The sequence below is a fragment of the Sphaerodactylus townsendi genome, linkage group LG01, assembly GCF_021028975.2.
Source record: "Sphaerodactylus townsendi isolate TG3544 linkage group LG01, MPM_Stown_v2.3, whole genome shotgun sequence".
Taxonomy (NCBI): Eukaryota; Metazoa; Chordata; class Lepidosauria; order Squamata; family Sphaerodactylidae; genus Sphaerodactylus; species Sphaerodactylus townsendi.
The window spans coordinates 47,279,850-47,304,708 of NC_059425.1; the positions used below are offsets into that span (position 1 = coordinate 47,279,850).

At 44.1% G+C, this 24,859-nt stretch overlaps 1 protein-coding gene across 5 annotated transcripts in view; it reads left to right on the top strand.

The window, feature by feature from the left end:
* The first annotated feature begins 1,843 nt into the window (after positions 1–1,843).
* Positions 1,844–24,859, top strand: part of KLC4 (kinesin light chain 4) — a 52,245-nt gene continuing 29,229 nt past the window's right edge. For 3 of the 5 annotated variants that reach the window (XM_048482490.1, XM_048482499.1, XM_048482508.1), the window contains exons 1-3: positions 1,844–2,038; positions 22,465–22,735; positions 24,610–24,840. In XM_048482490.1, coding sequence (XP_048338447.1) covers positions 22,487–22,735; positions 24,610–24,840 — 480 coding nt within the window. In that variant the 5' untranslated portion in view covers positions 1,844–2,038; positions 22,465–22,486. Of the gene's footprint in view, positions 2,039–20,271; positions 20,531–22,464; positions 22,736–24,609; positions 24,841–24,859 lie in introns of those variants that run through there. The other 2 variants (XM_048482470.1, XM_048482480.1) reach the window with 2 other exon arrangements.

Consider the following 24,859-nt stretch of genomic DNA (forward strand, 5'->3'; position numbering starts at 1 on the left):
GTCAACCTCTACAGATAGATTGGTTTGCGGTATTGCCGTGCTACGTTCCCGCCGTCGCAGGCGGGGAGGGGAGAAACTAAAAATCTAAAAGCTGTTAATAAATTGTCTTGATTTAACCTTTAAAGCAACCTTTATATAGATAAACCCAGCCTGAATAAGCGTCGATAATGAGCATACAGGAAGAATACGGAAGGGGGCAAGTTGTGACTCTAAGTACCCTTAGTCAAATAGGGAACGGAGAGGGTGTGGCTAATTCGGAAGAAGGGGATAAACATCTGTGGAGATACTGTTTTGGTGGAGTCTACCCAGGAGAGGGTATCTCCCCCTTCTTTGCAAATAAAGCTACTTAAAACTATCTTCTTTTGGCCTGATATTTGGTAAAGAAATATTGGGCACTACAAAACGTCAAGCTACTGGCTCTCACAATTATCTCAGGCACCCTTGACGGTGGTAGAAAATCAAGTTGCAATCAGTTATGGTGACCTCACAAAGTTTTACTTAAGACTAAATTTCACTGGGAACAAAAAGTTACATAAAAGTAGTATGTTTGGATGGAGATGTTGAACAGTACTATTAAGTTATTTGGGTTTTATATAAGAGGGTTCCTATGTAAATCCAGTTCCTGAAATAAATTCCTGGCCCCAGCCTGGTGGAACACTCTTCCTCCACCTGTCCGGGCCCTGCGGGACCTTGGTGAGTTCCGCAGGGCCTGTAAGACGGAGTTGTTCCGCCGGGCCTTTGGAGGGACCAGCCGCTGATGGGGATTGGGCGGTATAAAAATCCAAAAAATAAATAAATAAATATTAGATAAGTTAGATATTAAATTAGATAAATATAGTAGTAAATAGTAAATAGTATTTTTATTTTAGCTCAAAATAAGTTGAGTTTAGAGTGGTTCACAAGCATAGAAAGTTCCAGAGTTCACTAGCTGGGACATTTTATTTTCTTGTCATCTCAATACTCTGGAAATTTTCAGATATCTTTCCCAGCCCATAAAGGTGTGTGTGTGTCACTGGGCTATAGAGTCTCTAAAACATATATGCTGCCAGCTATGGGGTGTAGTGTATTGTATTTTAATGTATTTTATTTTAACATTTTAATGTATTTTATTTTATTTATTTTAAACTGCATTTTATTGTATTTTGCTTTAATCTTGAATGTAGGCCGCTCTGAGCCCTAAGGGGGAGAGCGGCATATAAGTTTGATGAAATAAATAAATAAAACAAATAAACAGATAAAATAAGATAAAACAGCAGTCCAGTGGCCGCTTAAAAGGCTAGCAAATAACTCGAGTTAGTTTCTAAAGTACCATTTGCTCATTTTATTTTGCTCCAACAGACTAATACAGTTAGTTACCTCTTTGAAATCTAAATCAACAGGCAGAAACGTTGACAGGCAAATCTTTCCCCCGTTTCCCATGCCAGGAATTTAAAACAGCCAGATACTAAATATCGCCCTATGAACGCATGAGAAACCGGCCAGAAAAGCGGTCTGCGCCGGTAATCGCAGAAACCCCTATTCAGACTAATATGCAAATTGTAGGTTTTGGAAGTAGGTTATTTTACAAATTAATGAATCTCTAAGCCATTTGCCTCTAAAATGTTGGAGGTCTAGAGGGTATTCCGAGACAGACAGCGCGCTCTGACTGTGAGGAACGTATGTCTTATCCATTGCCAGTTTGCATTTCCCCATACAAAATTTGCATACAGACTAGTTTAGGAATACGCCCCAGCGGAGAGTGAGCGGAGGACATCGCTCCCTGGGTTGGATGGTGAAAAAGCTGAGGCGGGGCTCTACTTTATTCGTCATCCAACCCAGGGAGTGTTGTCCACCCTTCACTCTCCGCTCGGGCGTATTCTGCAGCCAGTCGCCATGTTGGATTTAAAGGGGCAGCGACCACATTGGGAAGGACCAGAGTGAGGGTTTTTTTCTCTCCCTCTCTCTCTCTCTCTCTGGTTTTCGGGGGCGGGGGTGAAAACGAACCTTAGGCGCATGCGCGCCCCATCCTGTGACACGAAGGAGGCGAGAAAAGCAGCAGGTAGGAGTCTTTTTAAAATCCCTTCTTTATAAAAAGATGGTGGTAGTGGGCTTGCTGGGTGAAAATGTGGTTTCTTTGCCTAGGATACCGTCAGATCGAGACCACTGCCGTCAGGCAAGAACATATCATGTCTGTTAGGGTATTGCTGGCAATAGGATAGGCCTTTGGGGTCTGTATGGTGATGGTTGGTGCTTAATATTTTTTTTCCGCCGGTGTAGGAAGCGGTCATGGTACATCAGACTATAGTATAGATGGAAACAAAGCAAATTACCGCCCCCCCCCTCCACACACACACACACACACACACACACGTGCAGGGTCTGACAAGAGTAAAGGCACTCTTCAGGAGCACCAATCTCTGTTCCTCACATGCTTTTGGCATGAATTAAATCCCCATGTCAGGCTGGTGGCAAATAGTGTGCCCGGAAGCCACATGTACATTATCTCAGCCACCATTCCGCTGGTAGCCGATTGCTCATCTGTGACTCAGCTGCAGATTTTTACTTCTGAATTGCAACGTCTGCCCTATTGGAAAATTTATGCTAACAAGTGGTAGAAAGGCTGGAGTCTTGCCACTTCTGCTCTAGCAGCAGTTGTCTAGCTTGATAGACTGACAGGGTTTCCTTGCAAACTGCTGGGGAGGGGGAATTGTGGTCATGCCTTACGGACTGGGTGCAGAGTCTAGGGTGCTTCCCAGGCAGTTTTTGAGGTAAGCCATATGGTTGCCATAATGGTTGCCATAAAAGATGCCTTTTCCAATTCTACTTTTCCCTTATTTTTCTACAATGGTATCGCTTCTGTCTTGCAGATTGAAGGCTGTCTATAGTAATTTGGGTTGTGTGTGCTTAAATTCACTTTGGCTGTTTATTACACTCTCTGCTCCTCAATCTGGGTTTTAGGGTAACAGCGTTCTTAGTTGGGGGTTTCTGACTTGGCTCAGTTGCTGTTCTTTCTTGCTTTAGGTACTAAGACATCAAGGATCTGTCCTGTGCATCCAACTTATCCCTTCCTAATTTCCTTCTCTGTTGCCAGGAAAATCTTTTTCAGACTGGCATATTTTTTCTTAACTGGGGGATGATAAATTTTTTCTGATGTAATGTTCTGCAATTCTGTTAGTATTTCTAATCTTCCCCCTACTTTACAAAGCATGTCAGGACTGTTGAAGTTTTTCCCTGTGTTCTTTTTTCAACCTCAATCGAAAAGTTAAGAAGGTGTTGGATTATACCACCTTGTTGATCATTTAGACTTTTGAGGCTGTTTTGATCTGTGAAGCTAACTTGGCTGTATGAAGGGTTGGCATGCATATGCTTAGCTACAAGGTCTTCTGTGTATGTGGCACTATCCTGCTATTTATAACTGTGATGCTATATCACCCATGGGACTGCAGGCTGTGGCCTTCTGGAACAGGAAATTTAATGGATTTTTTGCGACTCTAACGTTGGGCGCTCCCTGTTTTCTAAAGATTAAGTTGTCATGGCTGCGATTCTGTTCAGAGCTAGGTGTTTTTATGTTCATTCATTTTAACTGGCGTAAGTATACCTAACTCCAATTAGGATTGGGCTGCACACAAGTTAAAGATTTGCTGTTGTTACACTTGAACTAATCCTTTCACTAAAAGATGAGATCTGACCTGTCAAAGCAAGAGATTAGTTGTATTAATACATGACTTTTCTCCCCAAAGGCAACTTAAAGCATTTTTCCCATTCTTCATTTTACCCTCATAACTACCCTGTGGGATAAGTTAGACTGAGAGAAAGTGACTGGCCAAGTTCACTCTCCGTGGTAGAGTGGGGATTTGAACCTGGGCATGCCAGATTTTAATGTGATTTTTCTATGTATACCTCAGTAGCTGGTGCATTCAAATATTGCATGGGTAGAAAATACTGGTCATGCTGCATGTTCAGCTGCTCCAAAGGCCCTCTAGTCCAGCACACTATGCACTAATACCTGGTATTGTTAAACTTCTTAAAGTGTCACTGTTCTTGAACACGACATTGAATTGAGATATGGCCAGGGGAGAAGGAGGAAATTATTCTTCAAATCACTGCTTTAAATAGTATTTTTTATTTGGGAATGTATTGTACAGATCTTGTTTGTGCTTGGATTATTCATGAATATTAAAAAGCTTACTTTGCAGAGTAGAAATAAAAGATAAATGGTTTATTTAATTTTAAGCCTGGTATTGTTAATATGATGATGGAATTTTTTAACATCTTGCTCAGCATGAAGATAGATAGTTAGGACTGTTAGCCGCATTCTCCAGCACACAGTTTTTGAGCAGGGGTCTTTGAGCACATGCATGAAATGCATGCAGTCACAAATTTCTACCTTTTTAAAACCAGGGCTTCAAGGAGCACAGCTGGAAATACCTTTGCTTGAGAGACTAGTCTGAATGGATAGTTAGACTTCATGTGTGGCAGCTTTGTAAATCTGCATCAGCAGTGTGTATGAATAGTTCATGTTTCTGTCAACTAGACAAATGATGAATGTAACAGAAGACTGTGGACTCTTCTATAGCTACCTATAGAGCCAAAAGAGTATTGATGTATTTTTTTAAGTGAGGAAGCAGTTATAGAAATATTGGACTTATCAATTGGTTTTGGCATATTTACCAAACCCTGAACAGGCCAAACCCTGTCATAGTTCTTCTGAGCTCTCTCAGCCCCACTACCTCACAGGGTGTTTGTCATGTGTGGGGAGGGGGCGGAAGGGAAAGGAGATTGTCAGCCCCTTTGAGTCTCCTTACAGGAGAGGGGGGGATATAAATCCAACTCTTCTTCTTCTTCTTGGTTTGAATGTGCGTGCAAAGCTCCCACACGCTCCAGCAGCCAGCTATTTTTCATCCCAAGCAACTAGCGTGTGAACTGAAGAACCAGCGGAGCCACTTCAGATTGATGAAATTTGCAAATGGGGACAACTATTCCTTGTAAGAAGCTGTGCCAGGTGGATTGTGAATTCCCAAAGCAGCTCTATAAATGGGAGGACTGGGTGACTAAGTTTTCATTACTCTGAAATGGGGAGGGGGGCATTTGGCCATTTATAAAGTAGCTAGAATATTTTTCAGGTATTGTCTTCAGTATTGCACAGAACTAACAGATTGAAAAACTGGTGGAATAATTTACTCTGAACATAGATGTTCAGCTGGATTTGAAACTTTAATACATTTCTGTATTGAGGTGATCAGTGACATATTTACCTAGGGACGAGGGGTATCCCCTGTCCCCGGGCACCACTAATCTGGTCACATGGGGGGTGCAAAATCAGCCCTTCACGTGACCAGGAAATTGTCTTTGGGCACCCTTGACTCCACCTATGTCATTATCGACATGGGCAGGTCCAAGGGTGCCCTAGGACACACACCCCAGCCTCACCTCCCCTTCTGGCTCCCAACCGGCAGCCAGCATCCCTTCTGCCCTCCCCTCTGGGGTGAGCAAAAACGACCGCTGTCCTCTGAGAGCTGCTTTTATAAGTACTGAGGTCAAGGGGGTGGGGCTCAGGGGGTGGGGCCACACCCCTGAGCCCCACCCCCTTGGCCTCAGTACTTATAAAAGCAGCTCTCGGAGGACGGGATGGAAGTCGTTTCTGCTCTCCCCAGAGGGTAGATCAGAAGGGACTGCTGGCTGGGAGTGGGGATGGGAGGAGCCCCACCCCGAGTTGCAGTGAGGGGGGTTGCCCAAAGACAATTTGTCTTCAGGCTCCATTTTACCTCAATACGCCTCTGGAGGTGATTGAAAAGATAAAATAATAATTGACCATTTACCAAGTAGTGGTGTACACTCACAAAACAAGGGTGTAATTAAGACTCATACTGGCTGGCGAGGGGGAGGGTTCACTTAATTGTGTTTTAGCAATAGGGTTCATGAAGAAAGGTACCGCATATACTCGTGTATAAGTCGTCCCGAATATAAGTTGAGGCACCTAATTTTACCACAAAAAACTGGGAAAACTTAATGACTCACATATAAGTCTAGGGTGGGAAATGCATCTACTGGTAAATTTCAAAATTAAAAATAGATACCTATAAAATTACATTAATTGAGGCATCAGTAGGTTAAATGTTTTTAAATATTTATTTCAAAGAAAAACAGTAAACTAGCTCTGTAAGTGGAAAAGAGAGTCAACAAAAACAATATGGTCTCAACAATGACTTTAAAAGTACAAAAACTTTAGCTCAACCAGCAACCAAGCTAAAACACAAGAGTTAAAATCCTTCAAAACTGGATTTTTGGTCAGGGGAAGAATGTTTATGTTAGCAGTACCAACATTTCAGAGTACACGGGTTTATTGACTGCAATAAATTTAACTAACTTATTCATAAACAAGCACACACACACACACCCCATTTTCTGTGTAGCAAACAAAATGATATTGACACCTTTCTTCCAAGGAACTCAGAATAGTATGTGTGGGTGTATCCCATGTATCCTTGCAACAGCTTTGTGGGGATTTGGTAAGTGGGAATTGAATGACTTGCCTAAGGCCACCCAATAAGCTTCTGGCAAAACAAAGACTGGGCATCCCTGAAATACCGTCCACTGTGACTCCTCTGAGGGTAGTGTGTGTCTATATTAGTATAGCAGGGTGGAGATAACTTCCTTGGTGATTCTGAAAACAGGCATGTTGTGTATATGATTTTCTTGAAGGCCATTAAAGTGGAGGCACTGTGCTTGTCAAACAACTGTATGTATCGCTGCAGGAATGAAAAAGTATGTGCAATTTCGAAACATAATAACGGCTTGGTGAACTGAGGATGTTACTCCAGCTATCCTACCCAGAACTCTGCTGATTTGATGAGTTTCATTATATAGTATAACACAATTGCTTCACTGTATATGTAATTCATACGCCCTCTCAGGTACAACCTATTAGTGATAGCTGAGGAGGTGATGTGGAGGGCACTAGATGGCTGATAGCTAGAGGCGTAGCAAGGGGGGAAAGTGCTCGGTGCACTGGTGTGTCCTCCGCCACAGAACACCCCCACCCTGCCCCCGGAACCCCCTCGCCACACTCCTACAGGGGCGCGCGCCCGGTGCATTCCCCCCGTTCCCTTGGAGCTATGCCTCTGCTGATAGCAGCTGAGAAGGAAGGTTGTCATTGTTCCCTTAGCTGCATTGGTGAATGTCTAGATGTACCCCCTCAGGCTGGGCTGCTGGGCTGTTCAGGAGCCCAGTTGCACAGTGCTCATAATGGCAGTATCTGCCTTTGCTGCCTCTTGGCAATGGCTGCTAACAAGAATGGTAGTCCCTTGCTTGCGGCTGCTGCTCAACAGTGGTAGCTAAATCTAGCTGATTCTCCTGTCATGTTCCTCGGGAGGATCTTTAGATCTCCTTACTGCTATTCCCTTGAAACAGCTTTTATTCTGTATTTATTCCATTGGTCTTTTTATTTTGCATGCAGTTTCTGAACTTATATTGAAGAGAGGTAAGCAACTGAAATGGGATGCATCTCAGAGGGTATGTTTTCATGGCAGCTAAAAAGCTGCTCATCCTTTGGACGGTGTTGGCTGTTGCCACATGCTGCAGACTGCTATAAGATCATCCCATAACAATCCTCCTGTAAATCTGTTCTTTAGCCTTGATTGTTTTTTATGGTCTTATTTAAACAAAATACATACAATACCCCACTAGCAGATCATGTATGCCTGACAGGGTTTCTGCTTGGATTTTCACAACCATTGCTCCTGAAGTAATTTGAAATTTTTTCTCCATTTGGTTTAAAAGTATAATTTGGAGTCAGCTTACTTGGTGCTGGCAGCAGGTTCATGTTTAATCCTGCCTCCAACATAACAAAAGCTTGTAGTTCAGTATGGAGTAGGTACATATTATGTCTGTCTAGGCTGTGAGATCTGCACTGTCAGCAGGGGTATTGATGTGTGGAAAATGTGGAGTAGGGATATTGCCAACAAAACGTTCTGTTTATGCCACTGGAGAACCCCCTGCATCTGCCTGATCTATCTGACTACAATAGCCCCTGTTTTAAACTCTCACTGCAGAGTCTGGTAAAAAAAAGGCTGCTGAGTGACTTACCCAGTATATTTCTTGGTTTTGGGGGTCTGTGGGGGTCTCTTTTATCCAAGCTCTCTCTTTTCCCCTTGCTTTCCTTTGATTCAGGAGCTGGACTATAGAAGGGAAGAAGAAGAGTATGGTAACCTATCCTTGAGAAGTGGCCTAAGTTGATTGCTGTAGTTTTGCATCTCAGAGCACCCTGTATGACTAGGTGTCTTGGTGGCACTATGGGTATGAGAGGCCCTTGTGGCCTCTTCCAACTCTATGATTCTAATGAAATTACAGATATTGGAAGTTAATTATTATAAATGTTAGCCATATGGGGCAGGGATTTTTTAAATGTGAATGATTCACTTTGGCTCTTATCCTGAAACAGCATGATCAGTCTAGTTAGAAATTCAAACAAAGTAACAAGTAATAAAAAATAAGAACAAACTGGGCTAGGTAGGCTGTATGTCAGTGCTGTGTGCCCGGAGGTACTTACAGCTATAGCAAGTGATCAGTAGAAGAATCTTTGCTCAGCTGACAGTTTTGCCCCCAATAGTTGCAGGGCTAGGTGGCACGATGCCCTCACTCATACCCATGCTAACAAATGGTAGCATAATGAAACATTAAAAAATAAACTGAAACTTACACAATAGAACTCCTAGGTTCAGCTAATGGTGTAGGCTGCTTTGAATTGTGTCAAAAAGCGGGATGTAAACTTTTAAGTAGATAATAAATATCTGAACATTTGACCTGTGTAGCACCTTAGAATGGGGTTGGATCATTGTTGGCCCATCATATACATAGACAAAGAGGATGTGGTGATAGCTCAGTTTATGGTTCATTTGTAGATCAAATGTTGGGGTCTGCTTGGAGGATGAGTAGAATGTAGGACTTTGATCATTCTACTGTAACTTAAGATGCAGCAACACAAATAATAAGTCCCAGTTAAAGTTTTTAGAAGCTCTCCAATCTTAATATAGGTTTGACAAACTCTACGTTTACTAACTCGTATTTCCATGTTGATTCCAGTCATTGAGCCAGCTGTTTTAACATTTAATGCCACCTTGATGTGCACGTCTGCATCTCGGCATACAGAGTTCAACTGCACTAGCTACCACAAAGCCCATTGGGTGAGGCTGGAATCAAGCCAGCTGGGAAATGGTAGACCTGAGTTAATATTTACCCATAGGTAGAGTAAAAGTCTTGTTTTCTTCTCTCTTAATATCAGTAGGAGACAAGGCTGCCTTGTATTTTCGGGTACAGCCTATCCTGCTGAAGGAGCAAAGCCCATCTCCACCCTGTTCTTGTGTAAAGCTTTGGACTTGCTTTTAGCACAGGAGGGTAAATGTGTGTTAGTTCCTGCATACCTGTTGGCCTTTTGAGGAAGGTAAGATATGTTTACATGTTTAAGGCAGCAGTTGAAGAGGGCGTGTTTTCTGGCATGCTATTGAAAGAAGAAGCAAATGCTTCATTTTGTGACCTGGGTGTTGGCTCATGATTTTAGATGGGGGAATAGCAAAAGAGAGGCCACAACTTGTGGAAATGAGGGCAGGAGGAATGTTGAGGTTGAAAGATGGGTGAGGGGAACTCTAGAAGCTATACTAGATGGAGAGACACGATTGTTTTTAAATGTACGACCTGCCTTCCAGAGCCACATCTTTCCCCCAAAGCTGTTCAAGGCATCATAAAATCACTTAAAGGACAAGTTGGATTCCAGAAAACAAATCGACAACTAGTAATGCTCAAAAGAGATTGTGGAAAAGAAAACGCTTTTGCTACTTCTCTGAAAGGCTCTCAGGGAAGAAGCTGTGGCTTCCACAGTAAGGGTGAGACCATTCAAAAAGTTCTTCTTCCTGTTGCCACTCTTAAACTCAGTGGGCCAAATGCTTGTTGTGTGCTTATTTTACTCACAAAAGATTATTCCCTGGAAAATTCTGTTGGTGTTTAAGGTAGTACAGAACTCAAATTTTGTTCAGGTAGTCCACGGCATCCAAAGTAAGGTCTTCTTTGAAGACCAAGGTGTGCATGAGAGTGCTCACATAAAGATATATCATTCCCTGACAACCAGACACCCTAATCTGAATCTCCGTTATTTTCTTAGCATTGGGAAGAATCTACCCTTGTTTGGAGTCTTTATCCCTCCCACAACCATGTACAAACTAAGTTAAACTACTTACTGTCAAACAGGGCTCAAATTTTGATATTGCTGTAGGAAATATCTGGTAACAGTTCCATGCAGATAGTGTAGGGCTGCCTGAAGGACTTTCTCTTGCTCTCGAAACTCACTCACTACGAGGCTAAATAGATTCTATATATATTTTGTGTGGTACATTAAAAATGTATTGTTATGACTTGTCGGACAATTGGTCGGACAGCCAGAGCAAGAGATGAACAAGATGACTTGTCGGACAATTGGTCAACAGCCAGAGCAAGAGATGAACAAAGGACTGGTATATGAAAGCCCTTTCACCTAACTGACAATACAGCTAACCATTACTGGTAATTGACATGTTGATTAACAATATTTTAAGTTTCTATATTCCAAACACTGGTTGCTGTGAGTATTTACAAGGAATTGGCACCCATGAGGCCTCCTAATACATAATAAATATACCCAGAAACACCCGGTGCCATTGTTTCAGTGCACTGACACAAACCCATGCATTGTTCACACTTGGATTACTAGCAACTGTACCTCTACCATTTCCCTTTCTGTAAAACTTATCAAAGAAGCTTTTAGTCCTGTAAACATCTTGGTCTGCCATTCTCTTTGTATACAGGTTATTCTAGTATCCCAGCTACATCTTAACTTAAAGATTTTATTTATTTAGGGAATTTTTATACCACGTCTCCTGAGAAACCTGCCTGAGGTGACTTACAAAACAATATAATAAAACACAAAGACTAAAAGTTATAAATCAGAACTCAAAGAATTAAAAAAAAGAGTACTTCAAAATTAATTTAACAATGTTCAGACTAAAAACGTCCTAGAAATACATATAAAAGACCACCCCTTAATTAAAATATTTGATTTTTTTTAAAAAAGAGCTGTATTTGGGTCCATATGGCTCCAGTACTGTAAGTTGCAGACCCTTTATGTTATGGATGGTCTGGGTGGGGCATCTGGAAAAATCAAGCTTGACACCTGTTGCAGGAGGGCAATTTCTGACTTGTGGTCTATTAGCCTTTCCATCCCTTCCCATACTCTTTTCCACAGGAAGATGATAGTAGGGTTGTATATTCCTCCACCATAGAACTCTTTGTTGTAGATCGCTCCACCTGGGTCCTACTGCCTACCTAGCCCTGCTTCCCTGCCCCCCCCCCCCCAATCCATTTGAAAGTAAAAATACATTTTGGCATAAATGCTCTTGTGTCAAAGTACCATGCTCAGTAATGCACAAAATAATGGTTTTGACAAAGGCAGCATGTAAAAATGTATCATAATTCTCACATTCATTCAGCGTTATATTCTAATGCAGAAGCATACAATTTTCTCAATCAGCGCATCTCAGCTGACCAAACTATCATCTGTGGACCAGAGTATAGAAACCGGTGGCTTGTGCTGATTCTTGTCTGTGCTTGCAGGGAGAGCATTTGCTGTTTTTTAGTAGTCTGGCCGCATCTGTTGTTGCTGCTGCTGCAGAAGTGGGTGGGTCACCAAGTGGGTGGGTCACCAAGCTGCACCGTAAGCTGCCTCCAGTGGGGAGAGAGTGCTTAGACGAGCAGGCGCTTGTCTCCGTTGTGTGTGGCTGAGACACATCGTCTTGCAGACCAGCATCCCTTGGTCTGGGGAGGACACCATGAAAAGCCAGCTGCTCCTTATTCATAGTGTAAGTTGCTCTGGGTCATGGTTCCACTCTCAGAGAACTGAAGGTCAAAGGCTCACACGGTGCTTAGGTGTACTATTGCATTCAGCAGCAAGGAGTGTGCCAGGTAGATCCGGCAGCAAAGGCTCTTGTGTAGCAGGGATCTCTGTAGGCTTACTGGACTGGATTAAATAGAACTCTGTGTTCTTTGGGAGCTCCTTTGGAGCGTGTCAGGGTGGGGCTTTGCAAGACAAAGCAGAAGAGAGCAGCTGACTTGCTTCTCTCCTGAGGACTAAAAACCTGCCTGTGCCTAAAGCTTCCTTTGTGCTGTCTGTTTTCCAAATGAAGTATAGCGGTAACCTGGCAGAGTTGGAGTCTGTGATGTTCAAAGCCTGCCTGAATTAAAAACACTAACTGGGCTTTTCAACAAAATGACATTCTTCTGTTTTGTTTAAAAAATATCTCCCTTTATGGCTGCCGTCTTGCTTAAACTTGCTGTTATTCTTTGAAAGATGAAGTTTGATCTTTCAGTCCAGCCGTGGAGATGCTTATCATGGCTATGGCAGGCCCTAAGCTTGTGAGTAGCAGTCATCGTAGAGCTCAAGTGCTAGTGTGATTGAAGAAAGGTTTAAGGCCGGAGTTCAGGTCCTGTACCTGCAACAGACACCCTGAGGCCTTGGATAAGTTTCTCGTCTCCTTTTGTAAAATGGAAGTCATGAGCCCTGTGGGGATAGGGCAGGATATTAGGTAGGTAGGTAGGTAGGTAGGTAGGTAGGTAGGTAGGTAGGTAGGTAGGTAGGTAGGTAGGTAGGTAGGTAGGTATATTCTGTGAGACAACCAGCAGCCCAGTGTAAAAAAAAATGACAGGGCATGTTTAGTGTTGCTAACTGCCTCGAGGGGGGACATGCCCTACATCTTTAATGGGATGTTGTTTACCTGGTGATGTTAGTTACCTCTCAGTTTAGTCATTTTAGATTGTAGGTGGAACTCAGGTTTGATTTGATTTAGAACCCCCTTTGTCTTTCTGATGATCCCTGGTATCCGTAAAACTGTCCTCCAACACCACATTTCAGAGGAATCAAATTTCTTCCTGTTTGTTTTTTTCGTTGTTCAGCTTTCATGCTCATACACAGTATTGGGGAATTCTGTGGCATGAATTGACTTGATTTTGGTTCCCAGTGACACATCCTTACACTTAAAAACCTTTTCTAGCTCCTTTAACGCTGCCTTTCCCAGTTTCAATCTCCTTCTGATTTCTTGGCTGATGATGGAGCCAAGGAACAGAAAATCTTTAACTATTTCAGTTTCTTCATTGTCAACCTTAATGCTGTGTAATTCCCCAGAAGTTTTTCCTTTTGTTTTCTTGATTTACAGCTTTAATTCTGCTTTGGCACTTTCTACTTTAACCTGCAGCAGAAGTCATTTCAAGTCTTTGCTATTTTCTGTCAGTAATGTGGTGTCAGTTTGTTAATGTTCCTTTCACCAATTATCACTCTACCCTCACCTAAATCTAATCCAGCTTTCCTTGTCATGTGGTCTTCATATAGATTTAAGAAACAGGGAGATAAAATGCATCCTTGTCCGACACCTTTGCTGAATAGAAACCTGCTATACTCTGTTTCATGTGAAGATGATAGTTCAGTCAGTTGAGCTCCAGAGCGTGAGAAAGACCTTTCTCTACCATAGAGTCATCGCCCATCAAAGTAAATACTGAACTAGGCTGGATTGGGTAATAGGTGTACTCTGTTCCTCATAAAGATGATAGTAGACTGTATATTCCTCTGCCATAGAACAAAGCATGCTGAATCTTCTTTGCTGTAGAATGTTCTGTCTGGATCCTAGAGCCGACCTAGCCCTGCTGTTTGAAAGTAAAAATATATTTTGCCATTAATGTATCAAAGTACCACTTTCAATAATGCACAAAATAATGGTTTTGGCAAAGGCAGTGCCTAAAAATGAATAATTCTCATATTCATTTGGTACTATATTCTAATGCAGAAGCATATAATTTCCCAACATCTGCTATTGAACCTGAAGCTATTTATTTAGTTTTACTTATATTCTGCTTTTCTCCCCAGATGGAGAGAGACAAAGTAGCTAACAATCCATAGAGCGGGGAAAAAAGGGTGGGGAAGAGAGGCTTCCAGTGTTTAAACTAGTCTTCACTCTCCATTGGTTGATCTTCTGCCAGGCTCTAGGCATGGTCTTCTAACTAGAAGCCGGTGGTGGGATCCAAAAATTTTAGTAACAGGTTCCCATGGTGGTGGGATTCAAACGCGCCAATGGGGCTGGGTAGGGCACAACGGGGGCGTGGCTGGGCATTCTGGGGCGGGGCATTCCTGGGTGGGGCTGTGGCAAGGACGCAGCCACTGCGCCGGTCCTTGGGCGGGAAACGAATGCCCGCAGGCGCAGGCTGCCACGCACACCAGTGCACCTCCTGCTAGACTGCTTCAAGTTCTGCACGCTACTGCTGAGAGGAGGGGCGTAACTAAGGCAAAAATCACGTGGCAAAATCACCAATTAGTAACCCCCTCTCGGCACACACAAATAATTAGTAACCTACTCTCGGGAACCTGTGAGAAGCTGCTGGATCCAACCTCTGCTAGAAGCCCCTTTGGCTTACAACTGTGGGCATGCCCTGGCCTTCAATCCCTAAATGCAGAGAGGAGAACAAACTCGGGGAGATTATATTCAGCTGCTTCTAACTAGCAGCATATTCCCTAATTCAGGGGTAGGGAACCTGCGGCTCTCCAGATGTTCAGGAACTACAATTCCCAATTGGCCATGCTGGTAGGGGCTGATGGGAATTGTAGTTCCTGAACATCTGGAGAGCCGCAGGTTCCCTACCCCTGCCCTAATTGTTCTGTTCCCCTGCAAAGCATGTGCTTTACTATGGTGCTGCAGAAACATGGACAGAATTCAGGGTTGCCACCTTCAGGTGGAGCCTGGAGATCTCCCGGAATTCCAACTTTTCTTCTTATTAGAGATGGGTTCTCCTGGAGAAAATGGCTGCCCTGCAGACTGGACTCTGTGGCATTGTAGCCCACTGAGTTTCTTCAGGAATTTTCCAGCCCTGAGTTGAAAACCCAGCCGAACTATTCTCACCATACTGTAACAGCTGCAGCCTCACAGGCTGACAGGCTATTGAGGGGGAATAGACCTACGACATTAAAATGCAGTTCCCTTATGCCCCAGTGAAACATGTTTTGAAGCCACTCAAACATATTTTACTTGTCTTCTTTAGAAAGGCCCATGTTGTTACACACAAAGCTCTTTGGAGTATTTGTTGATCTTCGTGTGGAACCGTGTTCCAGTGCTCTAGGAATGGCCAAGTAGCCGAAGGGGAAACAGTCCCCAGCTCAGGCAATAAAGCGCTTGTGAGGTTCAAAGGATTTTATTGAAGGCAGGTAAGAAACAGTAGAAAGACAAAAGCACGCCAGAACAGTTTATAATATGGATAACACAATCCCCACTCCCACATGGGAACAACAGAGTTAGTAGTGTCCAGCCCGGAGGCTCTTTCCAGCCGCAAACCTCAAGGACAGAACTGGAAGATAATCAGGCACCTGCAAAAGCGAAAGGGCTCCCAGAGAATATCCCCCCCCCCCAAAAAAATATGGCAACTTGACAAACAGTGACTGAAGCAGCCTTGATTCTCACATGGGCAGCGTAAACAGTTTGTCTGGCCAAGGTCTCTGAGCTAAGAAACTGGTTCAGGCATTCTGAGCTCTACAGTTATTTTATCAGAGTGGGTAGATAAGTGAAGGGAGAGAGAAGTCCTTGAACTTTAGAACAGAAGGATGTTCATTTCTTTCATGTGGCCCGTCTTTTCTATAGCAGCAAGAACTATTTGCTGTTTCAGCACTTTAGGATAAAATGGGCATGCATGCACAGGCTGTGGCCCAGAGTGCAGTCAAACGAGAACTGATTTCTGGCTTTGTTTGGGCAAAATGAAAAAGTACCTCCGTTTAACCATCTCGCTGTTCAGGTGAGCCAGCAAGTCTTTTGCCACAGATGAAATGATGATGCTGACATCCTGCTGTCTTGCCTTACCTTAAGTAGTTTGTGAGTTTTAAATACAGTGCAGTTACATCCTTCTAAGCTCACTCAAGATAATGGGCTTAAAGGGTGTAACTCTGTTTAGGACTGTGCTGTTTTTCTTTTCTTTTTAAAATGTGATTGGTTCCTTATCGAGCAATAGAATAGAACATCCTCTGCGTTTTTCCCCCATCAGGTAACTAAAAGGCTAGAGCAGCATTGCTTAAACCTGGCAACTGAGGCACAATATTTTTCTGAATTTAAAAATGAAAGCACACTTGGAGACACGTGTTGAAGAACGACAGCAACTCGGCCTCAGAAGAACCTGCTCATGAACACATGAAGCTGCTGCTGTGTTATGAATCAGACTGTTGGTTCATTCCAGGCTTCGAACTGTTTTCTAAATTAGGAACTGGCACTCTCATCAGTTTCCGTCAGCATGGGCAACTGGCTAAGCGCTGGTAGGGCTGATGGGAATTGTAGAAGTTCCTGGAACATCTGAGAGTCAAGCAGGTTCCTACTACCCTGATCCACAGGCTCATGCAGTTGCCGTATTGTCCAGGAATTCAGGCGTGAGGAAGTGCTGGGCCTTCCCATCGTACCTGTTCCTCTGATCCTTTTTTAACTGGAGATTGCAAGCTGGGACTCTGGTCTCTGTGAGGCAGGATGTTCTGGGCTTCTGAGCTACACAGCCCCTCCCTGCCCTTCGGCATAAACTCTTCATGATTAAAAAGGATTCAAGGAAGAGCAGAGTAATTGATAGTATTGCGAGAGTTATAGCTCGCCCATCCACGTATAATAATGACCTGTGCTTTCTCTTCTCTCCTGGCTGTCAGGTGCTACCCCTCCCATGCAGTGAAACAACAGGAACCTCAGGAGCTCTGTACCCAGTTAACCTTCCATTGTGAAGAACTGGGTAGTATGTAGAGCAAGAGTAGAGTCGAACAGCGCTAAGAAAACCAACAAAGATTTCTGTAGTATAAGCTTTCAAAAGTCAAAGCTCCCTCCATCATGGAAAATATGTACGATTCCTTTGATAATTCTCCCCCTTCCACTGTGTATCTAAAAAGTGCATACAGGGCCTGTAGAAAGGCAGGGGGAATAACTTGAGTTTTCAGTGTGCATCTACTTCTTCAAGCTGTCTTAACCGCTTTGAGTCATACAGTGAAGTCTGTGATGAACCGGTGAGGCATGCTCGGTCGCGGCAGTTCCTCATCTCAAAGGGCAGAGTTTGTTATGTGGAAACTTGTTTTCAATTTCATTACAAAAAGTATTGATGATGAGTTTATTCAAACAGGATGTGAGGTGGCATTTTGTAGGTATGACTGCAGTCCGAAGGCTGCCGTCTTAAGGATGCACATGAAGACTCATGGAGCTACCTTACACTGAACCATACCATTGGTCCACTGCTATTAATATTGCCTACTCAGACCTTCCACAGCTCTTCAGGGTCTCAGCAGAGCTCTTTCACTACTAACAGATTCTTTCACTGGAGATGCTGGGGATTGAATTTGGGACCGTTTGCATGCAAGGCAGATATTCTGCCACTGAGAACATAGAAACATTCAAAGAGCCCTGCTGGATCAGACCAGTGGCCCAGCCTCCTGTCTGACATAGTGGCCAACCAGTTCTTTAGAGAATTGCAGCTTCAGCTCATGGATTCATAATCCTATCAGCCCCTGCCGCCATGGCAGGGCTGATGGGAATTGTAGTCCATGAACATCTGGAGAGTTGCAGGTTGCAGACCCCTGTTTTAGAGGTCCAACAACACAGCGTAGAAGCCGAGGCCTTCCACTGATGTTGCCTCCTGGCACTGGGCTTCAGGGGTTGACTGCCTCTGATTGCCTAATACTCAACTCCTGTCCTTAAGTATTTGCACAAATGCTTGGCAAACATCTAAAATTGGAAGGTGGTGTTATATTAGTGTCATCATAACCTAGTTTTCCTCCTAGTAACTTTTTTTTTTGCTGTCGAAGTTGCAGCTGACTTCCAGTGACCCCACAGACTTTTCAAGGCAAGTGAGTTTGGAGGTGGTTTGCTGTTGCCCTCCTCCGTGTCTGGTACCCTAGCATTCCTTGGACTTCTTAGCATTAAAAAATAAAATTGGTTGTCAAAGCAGACCTCCCTGAATCTCGGAATTCAGGCCCTCCCTGCACAGTTCTAACTAACTGTGAATGGACTGTGCTTTGTTTCCTTCCTTCTCACATTTTGTGCTGTGAGAATGACCTTTCTGATCTATTCTGGACACATTAAGAACCCTATCTTTTTGAAACACAGGAATTTTGAAGGTAATGGCCAGGTTACCAATGGCTAAATAAAATTAAGGATTGGAGGTGGCAAGATTCATTTGCCTTGTTTTACTGATACCTGGGGAAAGATGTAGATGCCATCCCAGTTGATGTGTACTTGAGAATCCTCTGACCAAAAAGCAGAACCACCTTGGTCTTGGCCCATGGTTTAGGAACATTATCCCAAAGAAAAGTATCGCAGAATGTTAGGAAGCACTCATCCCATTTATTTATTTCAGTTTATCCCTTTAAACTAATTATTCCTACTGGCGTTGTGACCCATCTTGCTTGTGACACACCTTGACCCTCTTTATGAGACAATCATAAAGAAGAAGAAAAAACACATGTGTAATTTTGCTTAGATACTGTTATAACTAGTGTGCAGCAGCAGGAGGAGGCTCTTTTTATAGCTGTACATCATGAAAAAGACCTTGTCAGCAACCTAGTTTAAGCATCAGTGCTTACATTTAAAGTCATGCTGACTTTAATGTAACTGTGGCTATATTTATTTATTTAGATTGCGCCCTGAAATAAGAAAGGTTGTTTTGCAATCAGTCGGACCCCTCCTCCTGCTGAGGGGTGCCATGGAAGTACGGGGACCTAAGGCTGGCAGAAGAGCAAGATGCTGCTCCCTCAAAATGGATGCTTCTCCAGACAGTTTTGGGATATATCTTGTGTGTCAAGCCTGGGCAGGAAGGGGTACCACTGAACTTTTCCTCTGGCCCGTGGGTGTGCCTGGCTGAACATTGGGGCTAGCTATCACCATTGCATCACCCTAAGGTGCTTCAATCAGCTCTCGAAGAAGAAGATATTTATCCTATTGTCAGTCATTCCAGCAATCAGTCAGTATTCCAAAGAATAGTTGGATTCTGATGATTCCTCAAGTCTCCCCTGTGTTTTGTCAATTCTTACTTCATACCACCTTAGGACACACTTTGGAGTTTAAATACTGGTCCTTTGGGCATTCATAGTGTACATGTCTTGGATCCATCCATGTACATGTGGGCTCTTCCTTTTGCTTGTGGAAACTGGTCATTTTCCATCACAGTGCTGCTTTCCCTGGGCGTCCTTTCCAGAGTAATAACTCACCCATCCCTGAAACCCAATCCAATTTCCTCCTTATCCTCTTCGTTAGTGCTTGTATGTTTTCTGTGCAATATGTTCCTTGCTTAAAATATATTTCTTGTTTTACTGTTTTCATTCTTTAATAAAACCGTGTTTTATTTATATAACTACCTGCTCATTTTAAAGTTTTTACCCGGGACTCTCCTGAAGAAGAGTTTTGATTTTTACTCCGCTTTTTTCTCCTGTAAGGAGACTCGAGGTGGCTTACAAACTCCTTCCCTTCTCCTCCCCACAACAGATACCTTGTGAGGTAGGTGGGGCTGAGAGAGTTTTGAAGAACTGTGACTAGCCCAAGGTCATCCAGCAGAAATGTAGGAGTGTAGAAACACATCTGGTTCACCAGATAAGAGTCCGCTGCTCGTGTGGAGGAGTGGGGAATCAAACCGGGTTCTCCAGATTAGAGTCCACCTGCTTTTAATCACTACACCATGCTGGCTCTTCCCTTGTATACACAGGTTACTGATTCTGGTTACTCCCTCTTGCTCTCTAGCTAATCCCCCACCCAAAGAGGAGACTGCCTAAATCAGGGTAACAATTTTGGGGTTAACATTTGAGATTAAGACAAGGTATAAATCCAGTTTGACTGATCTGATTCCAAAGTTTCTTCACCCCGGTCCAAGAAGAACTTTCCTCTCTCCCCTCACCCCTACATTCAGCAATGATCCATTTCATCTTGCACCCCTGGATCGTTCTGCTGATGTAATTTAAGCCGTCTCCCTCCCTCAAATGGAACCAGATCATCTCTCTTTCCTTCTGCCTTTAGAAGACAAAATGGAAAGGAACTGCAGATATCCAGCTCTTGCAGCCACCCACCTAATTTCTGTCCTTCGGCCTGCAGCTTGCTCCCTAACTGCGTGGAGCAATAAATGCTGTGTCTGGCTTCCGCCTTGGGCTTGGGGAAACAAGAGTTGCCACCTTGAGGCCAGTGAGCTGAAGTGCTGGGAGACTACCATTGTCTGAAGATTTTCAAGTGGGACTTTCTGTTGGAGGTGATAAACATGGGGAGGCAAGCGGTTGGTTGCCTAGCAAAGACTCCAGAGCACACAGAGGTGGGACTACCCGAGAACAAAGGCAGTTCTTCTGATAACTTCCTCCTTCCCTCTCTCCATTCCCTTCTCGTCTGGCTAGCGTGATTGCTCGCTCTTTTGCCCGTGGGATCACGTGAGCCCAGGCTGCCTCGCTCGCTTTTGTATCTGCAGTGTTAGGTGCCCCCCAGCAGACTGCTTGGGTTGCTGTTATGAGGTAAGCGCCACTTGCTGAAATCTGTGGGCTGAGCCGTGGGTCTAGAGGGGGCTTTGGGGAGCATTTTTCAGAGCTGTCTGCTGAAGAATGACCATGACGTTGACTGTGTTGCTGCTGTGCCTCTTCAAAAAGACAGAGCCGCCGCAGCAAAGCGGCAGGGGCTGGATTCTGTGGCTTTAATGAGAAATCAGGAAAGGTTTTGCTAAATTAAAATGAATATTGTCTGTGGCAGGATCTGTAGCCCCCTTTCCCTATTCAGTTTCCACAGGCTGCTCCTTTTGGCTGCCCAGCTGCAGCACACTCCACTCCCACTTTTGTTCCAGGTTTGTGTATCTAGGGGTGGTTTCTTCTCTCCCCACGCCACTCCGGCAGGCTTCGCAAGCCCTAATCCTTGCTGCGTGTGCATTGCTTGGGATTACATAGCATTTATATAGAGTGCATCCCAGGTGTTACATCACGAGAAAATTGTGGCACAGAAAAAAAGAGACCCAATACTTGTCTTAAGAGTCTTGAATTGGAAGTTAGGACCGTATTGCTGCGGATTGTGCTTGATAGTTCTGAGCAGTTCTTGGCTCCTTCCTTTCTCCTTTTGTCTGGCTTTGCTCCAGTCACACCCCTTGGTTTTAGAGAACTAGCATCCCTGTTTTCACCTCTGGTGCCAGACCTAGGATCTGGCCGTCAAAGTTGCATTTTCACTAGAGTTGCCCAGAAAGAGATTTTCAGTAGAAGAGATGGAAAAGTAACCTAAATGCTACCTTTCCGTGACTCTGCTGGAATTATGCGTCTTTATTCCTAGCTGGATCTCCGTGACCTCCAAGCAGGAGGGACGCTCGCTTCAGTTCCTCTCAGGCTCTTAAATGACAGCTAAATCGGCTTTCTTGGTTCCCAAGGCTGTGGGGGCGGTGGGAGAGCAGCAGCTTTGACTCAACTGTCTTTTGCCTGTGTGTGCTTTTGCTGTTGCTGGGCTATTTATTTATTAATTAGATTTCTTCATTGCCCTTCTCCAAAAGGCTCAGGACAGTTTACAAACTCAGGTTAAAAAAACCTCAAGTTAAAACAGTACACATTACGGTAGATACTTTAAAACACCTTCTCTAAAAGTCTATCTGAATCTACAAGTAATTACTTAAAACTATCACAGCTATCAGACAGTAATGCCCAGATCTCTCCCACTGCTTCCAGATAGCTTGATTTAGGTGACTCCCAGCATAGGTCAGCAAGCATGGGAAGGAAAAGAGAAAAAGGAATTTGTTTTAAGAAAAACCGGAAAAGGAGAAGGGAAGGGAGGAAGGGGAAAAGAAGTAGTAGAAAGGGGGAGAGATAAGGAGAGGGAGAGGGGGCCATTTATATATTATTGTAGTTGCTTCAACCATACACCTGGTGGAACAGCTCCATTTTACATGCCCTGCAAAATTGCATTAAGTTCCCAGAGGGCTCCAGTTTGATCAGAATTTGTGGTGCCCAGAGTCAGGAATCCATAATTCCCATCAGTTTCGTCAGCATGGCCAATTGGCCATGCTGGTAGGGGCTGATGGGAATTGTAGTTCCTGAACATCTGGAGAGCCGCAGGTTCCCTACCCCTGGTCTGGACAGTGTGTTCTACCAGACAGGGGCCAGGGCTGAAAAGGCCCTGTCTCTGATTGAAACAAACCGGAGTTCCCTTGGGCCATGGATCACCAACAGACTTTCACTTGCCCAGCAAAGCGGCTTTCAGGGGACATATGCGGTAGTGAGCATCATCACTTTTTGTTTCCTTGGAACACTGTGGGAATGTTTTTTTCTCTCTGCAACAAATGGGATGACTGAGAGGGAAAGGATCTCCACTATGTCTTCTAAAGCTGATGGTCCATAGTTGTAGTATCTTGGCATCTTCCCTGTGCAGACAGTGAAATTGTGTTCTCCAGTCACTTTGCCTTTTCCCTGTCCTGCTTTAGGTGAGGTTGTAGCTGAAAGACTATGTCCGCAATGGTATATCCCAGGGAGGAGAAGATGGATAAACTGAGCCAGGAGGAGATAATCTCCAACACCAGACTCGTGATGCAGGGGCTGGAGGCCCTGAAGAATGAACACAATTCCATCTTGCATAGCCTGCTGGAAACCATCAAGTGTCTGAAGAAGGATGAGGAGGCCAACCTAGTGCATGAGAAAGCCAACCTGCTACGCAAGTCGGTGGAAATGATCGAGCTGGGGCTTGGCGAGGCTCAGGTGAGCTGCAGTCCTTTGGCATGTGCTTTTTTAATAAATGCAGAACACTCATAAATAAGCAATAGAATATCATGCCTAGGATGACTATGGAAATGTATCCCTTGGTGGCATTTTTCAAAAAGAAGCTTCAGCATGCAGGTCCAACACGCTTGCTTTTGGTATAGGTCAGGCTGTGTGTAGTACATACAAGCACAGAACAAATTGCCGATTATGGTACTGAGCACAGAATATAGCACTCAGTAAATTATTGCTTTAAATTATTTTGGGTGACAAGTATCTAGCCCTTATAGCTGCCGGGACAGACTTGAAAAACTGTGATGCCTGATAAAATCTCCACAGATAGAGGGGAGCTCAAAAGCATGTCTTGGATGGCTGAGGCTTTTAAGCCTTTCTTTAAGCTCCATGCACATATCCGGGATTAGCAGCAGTGCAATGCATTATGCAGAATCAACAAATGTGTGCAAATAGATTTAATTTGACTAATTAATTTCTCCAGATGCATTGAGTAAGCAACCTTGGTGCAGAATTTTAATGCGTTCAGTAAAGTGTACACAGTTGTGAGCATACAACCTCACTAACTGCAACCCAACTAATGGTTACTTTAAGTTGTTTGGCATGGTTGTAAAGACAAAGAAGGCCAGGCTGTCTTTCTTGCCTCTTCACCTCATCTGCCCCACCCTCTCCCCCATCTTTCCTGTCACAGAGCAACAGAGGTGACTAAAAGGAGCTATTGTGTGTAAAACTGCAGGGTGATCCAAAGCCCTTTGTCATCTTCGACACGTTTTCAGTTCATATCTTGCCTGATGTGGCAGCCAAAGCCCTACTTCTTCTTAGTAAGGAAGGAGATAAATTCATGAGGCAGCTCAGATTTGGTGAGGTAGAGTTTGGTGCAAACTCTATGCTGGGGATCATTAGAAAAGGAATTGATAATAAAACTGCAAAGATTGTCATGCCCTTATATAAAGCAGTGGTGCGACCGCACTTGGAGTACTGTGTCCAGTTCTGGTCGCCGCATCTCAAAAAGGATATTGAGGAGATAGAAAAAGTGCAGAGAAGGGCAACAAGGATGATTGAGGGACTGGAGCACCTTCCCTATGAGGAGAGGCTGCAGCGTTTGGGACTCTTTAGTTTGGAGAGGAGGCGGCTGAGGGGGGATATGATTGAAGTCTACAAAATTATGCATGGGGTAGAAAATGTTGACAGAGAGAAATTTTTTCTCTTTCTCACAATACTAGAACCAGGGGGCATTCATTGAAAATGCTGGGGGGAAGAATTAGGACTAATAAAAGGAAACACTTCTTCACGCAACTTGTGATTGGTGTTTGGAATATGCTGCCACAGGAGGTGGTGATGGCCACTAACCTGGATAGCTTTAAAAGGGGCTTGGACAGATTTATGGAGGAGAAGTCGATTTATGGCTACCAATCTTGATCCTCTTTGATCTGAGATTGCAAATGCCTTAACAGACCAGGTGATCGGGAGCAACAGCCGCAGAAGGCCATTGCGTTCACATCCTACATGTGAGCTCCCAAAGGCACCTGGTGGGCCACTGCGAGTAGCAGAGAGCTGGACTAGATGGACTTTGGTCTGATCCAGCTGGCTTGTTCTTATGTTCTTATGTTCTTATCTGGCCACTTGGCTGAACTCTAGCTAGAGATAGGATATTGGAATAGATAAATGAATCAGGTACTGTCCACTGTGACTTCAAGTAATGACCACTCTTCCTGTAGGCCTCCTGATTCCTTGTGCTAGTTCCCTAACTGGTATTAGAGGGCTTCACTCTGGCACGGGTAGAACTTCCTGCACACGGTGGTGAGGAAGCTGGGATCTGAGGGCACAATGGTGACCAGCCCTTACTGCTTCTCTTGCATTAGGTGATGATGGCTCTGTCAAACCACCTGAATGCAGTGGAGTCAGAGAAGCAGAAACTGCGGGCTCAGGTGCGGAGGCTGTGCCAGGAGAACCAGTGGCTGCGGGATGAGCTGGCTAATACCCAGCAGAAGCTGCAGCGCAGTGAACAAACAGTGGCGCAGCTCGAGGAAGAAAAGAAGCACCTGGAGTTTATGAACCAGCTGAAGAAATACGATGAAGACGTGTCCCCGTCGGTGAGGAACCAGACTCAGG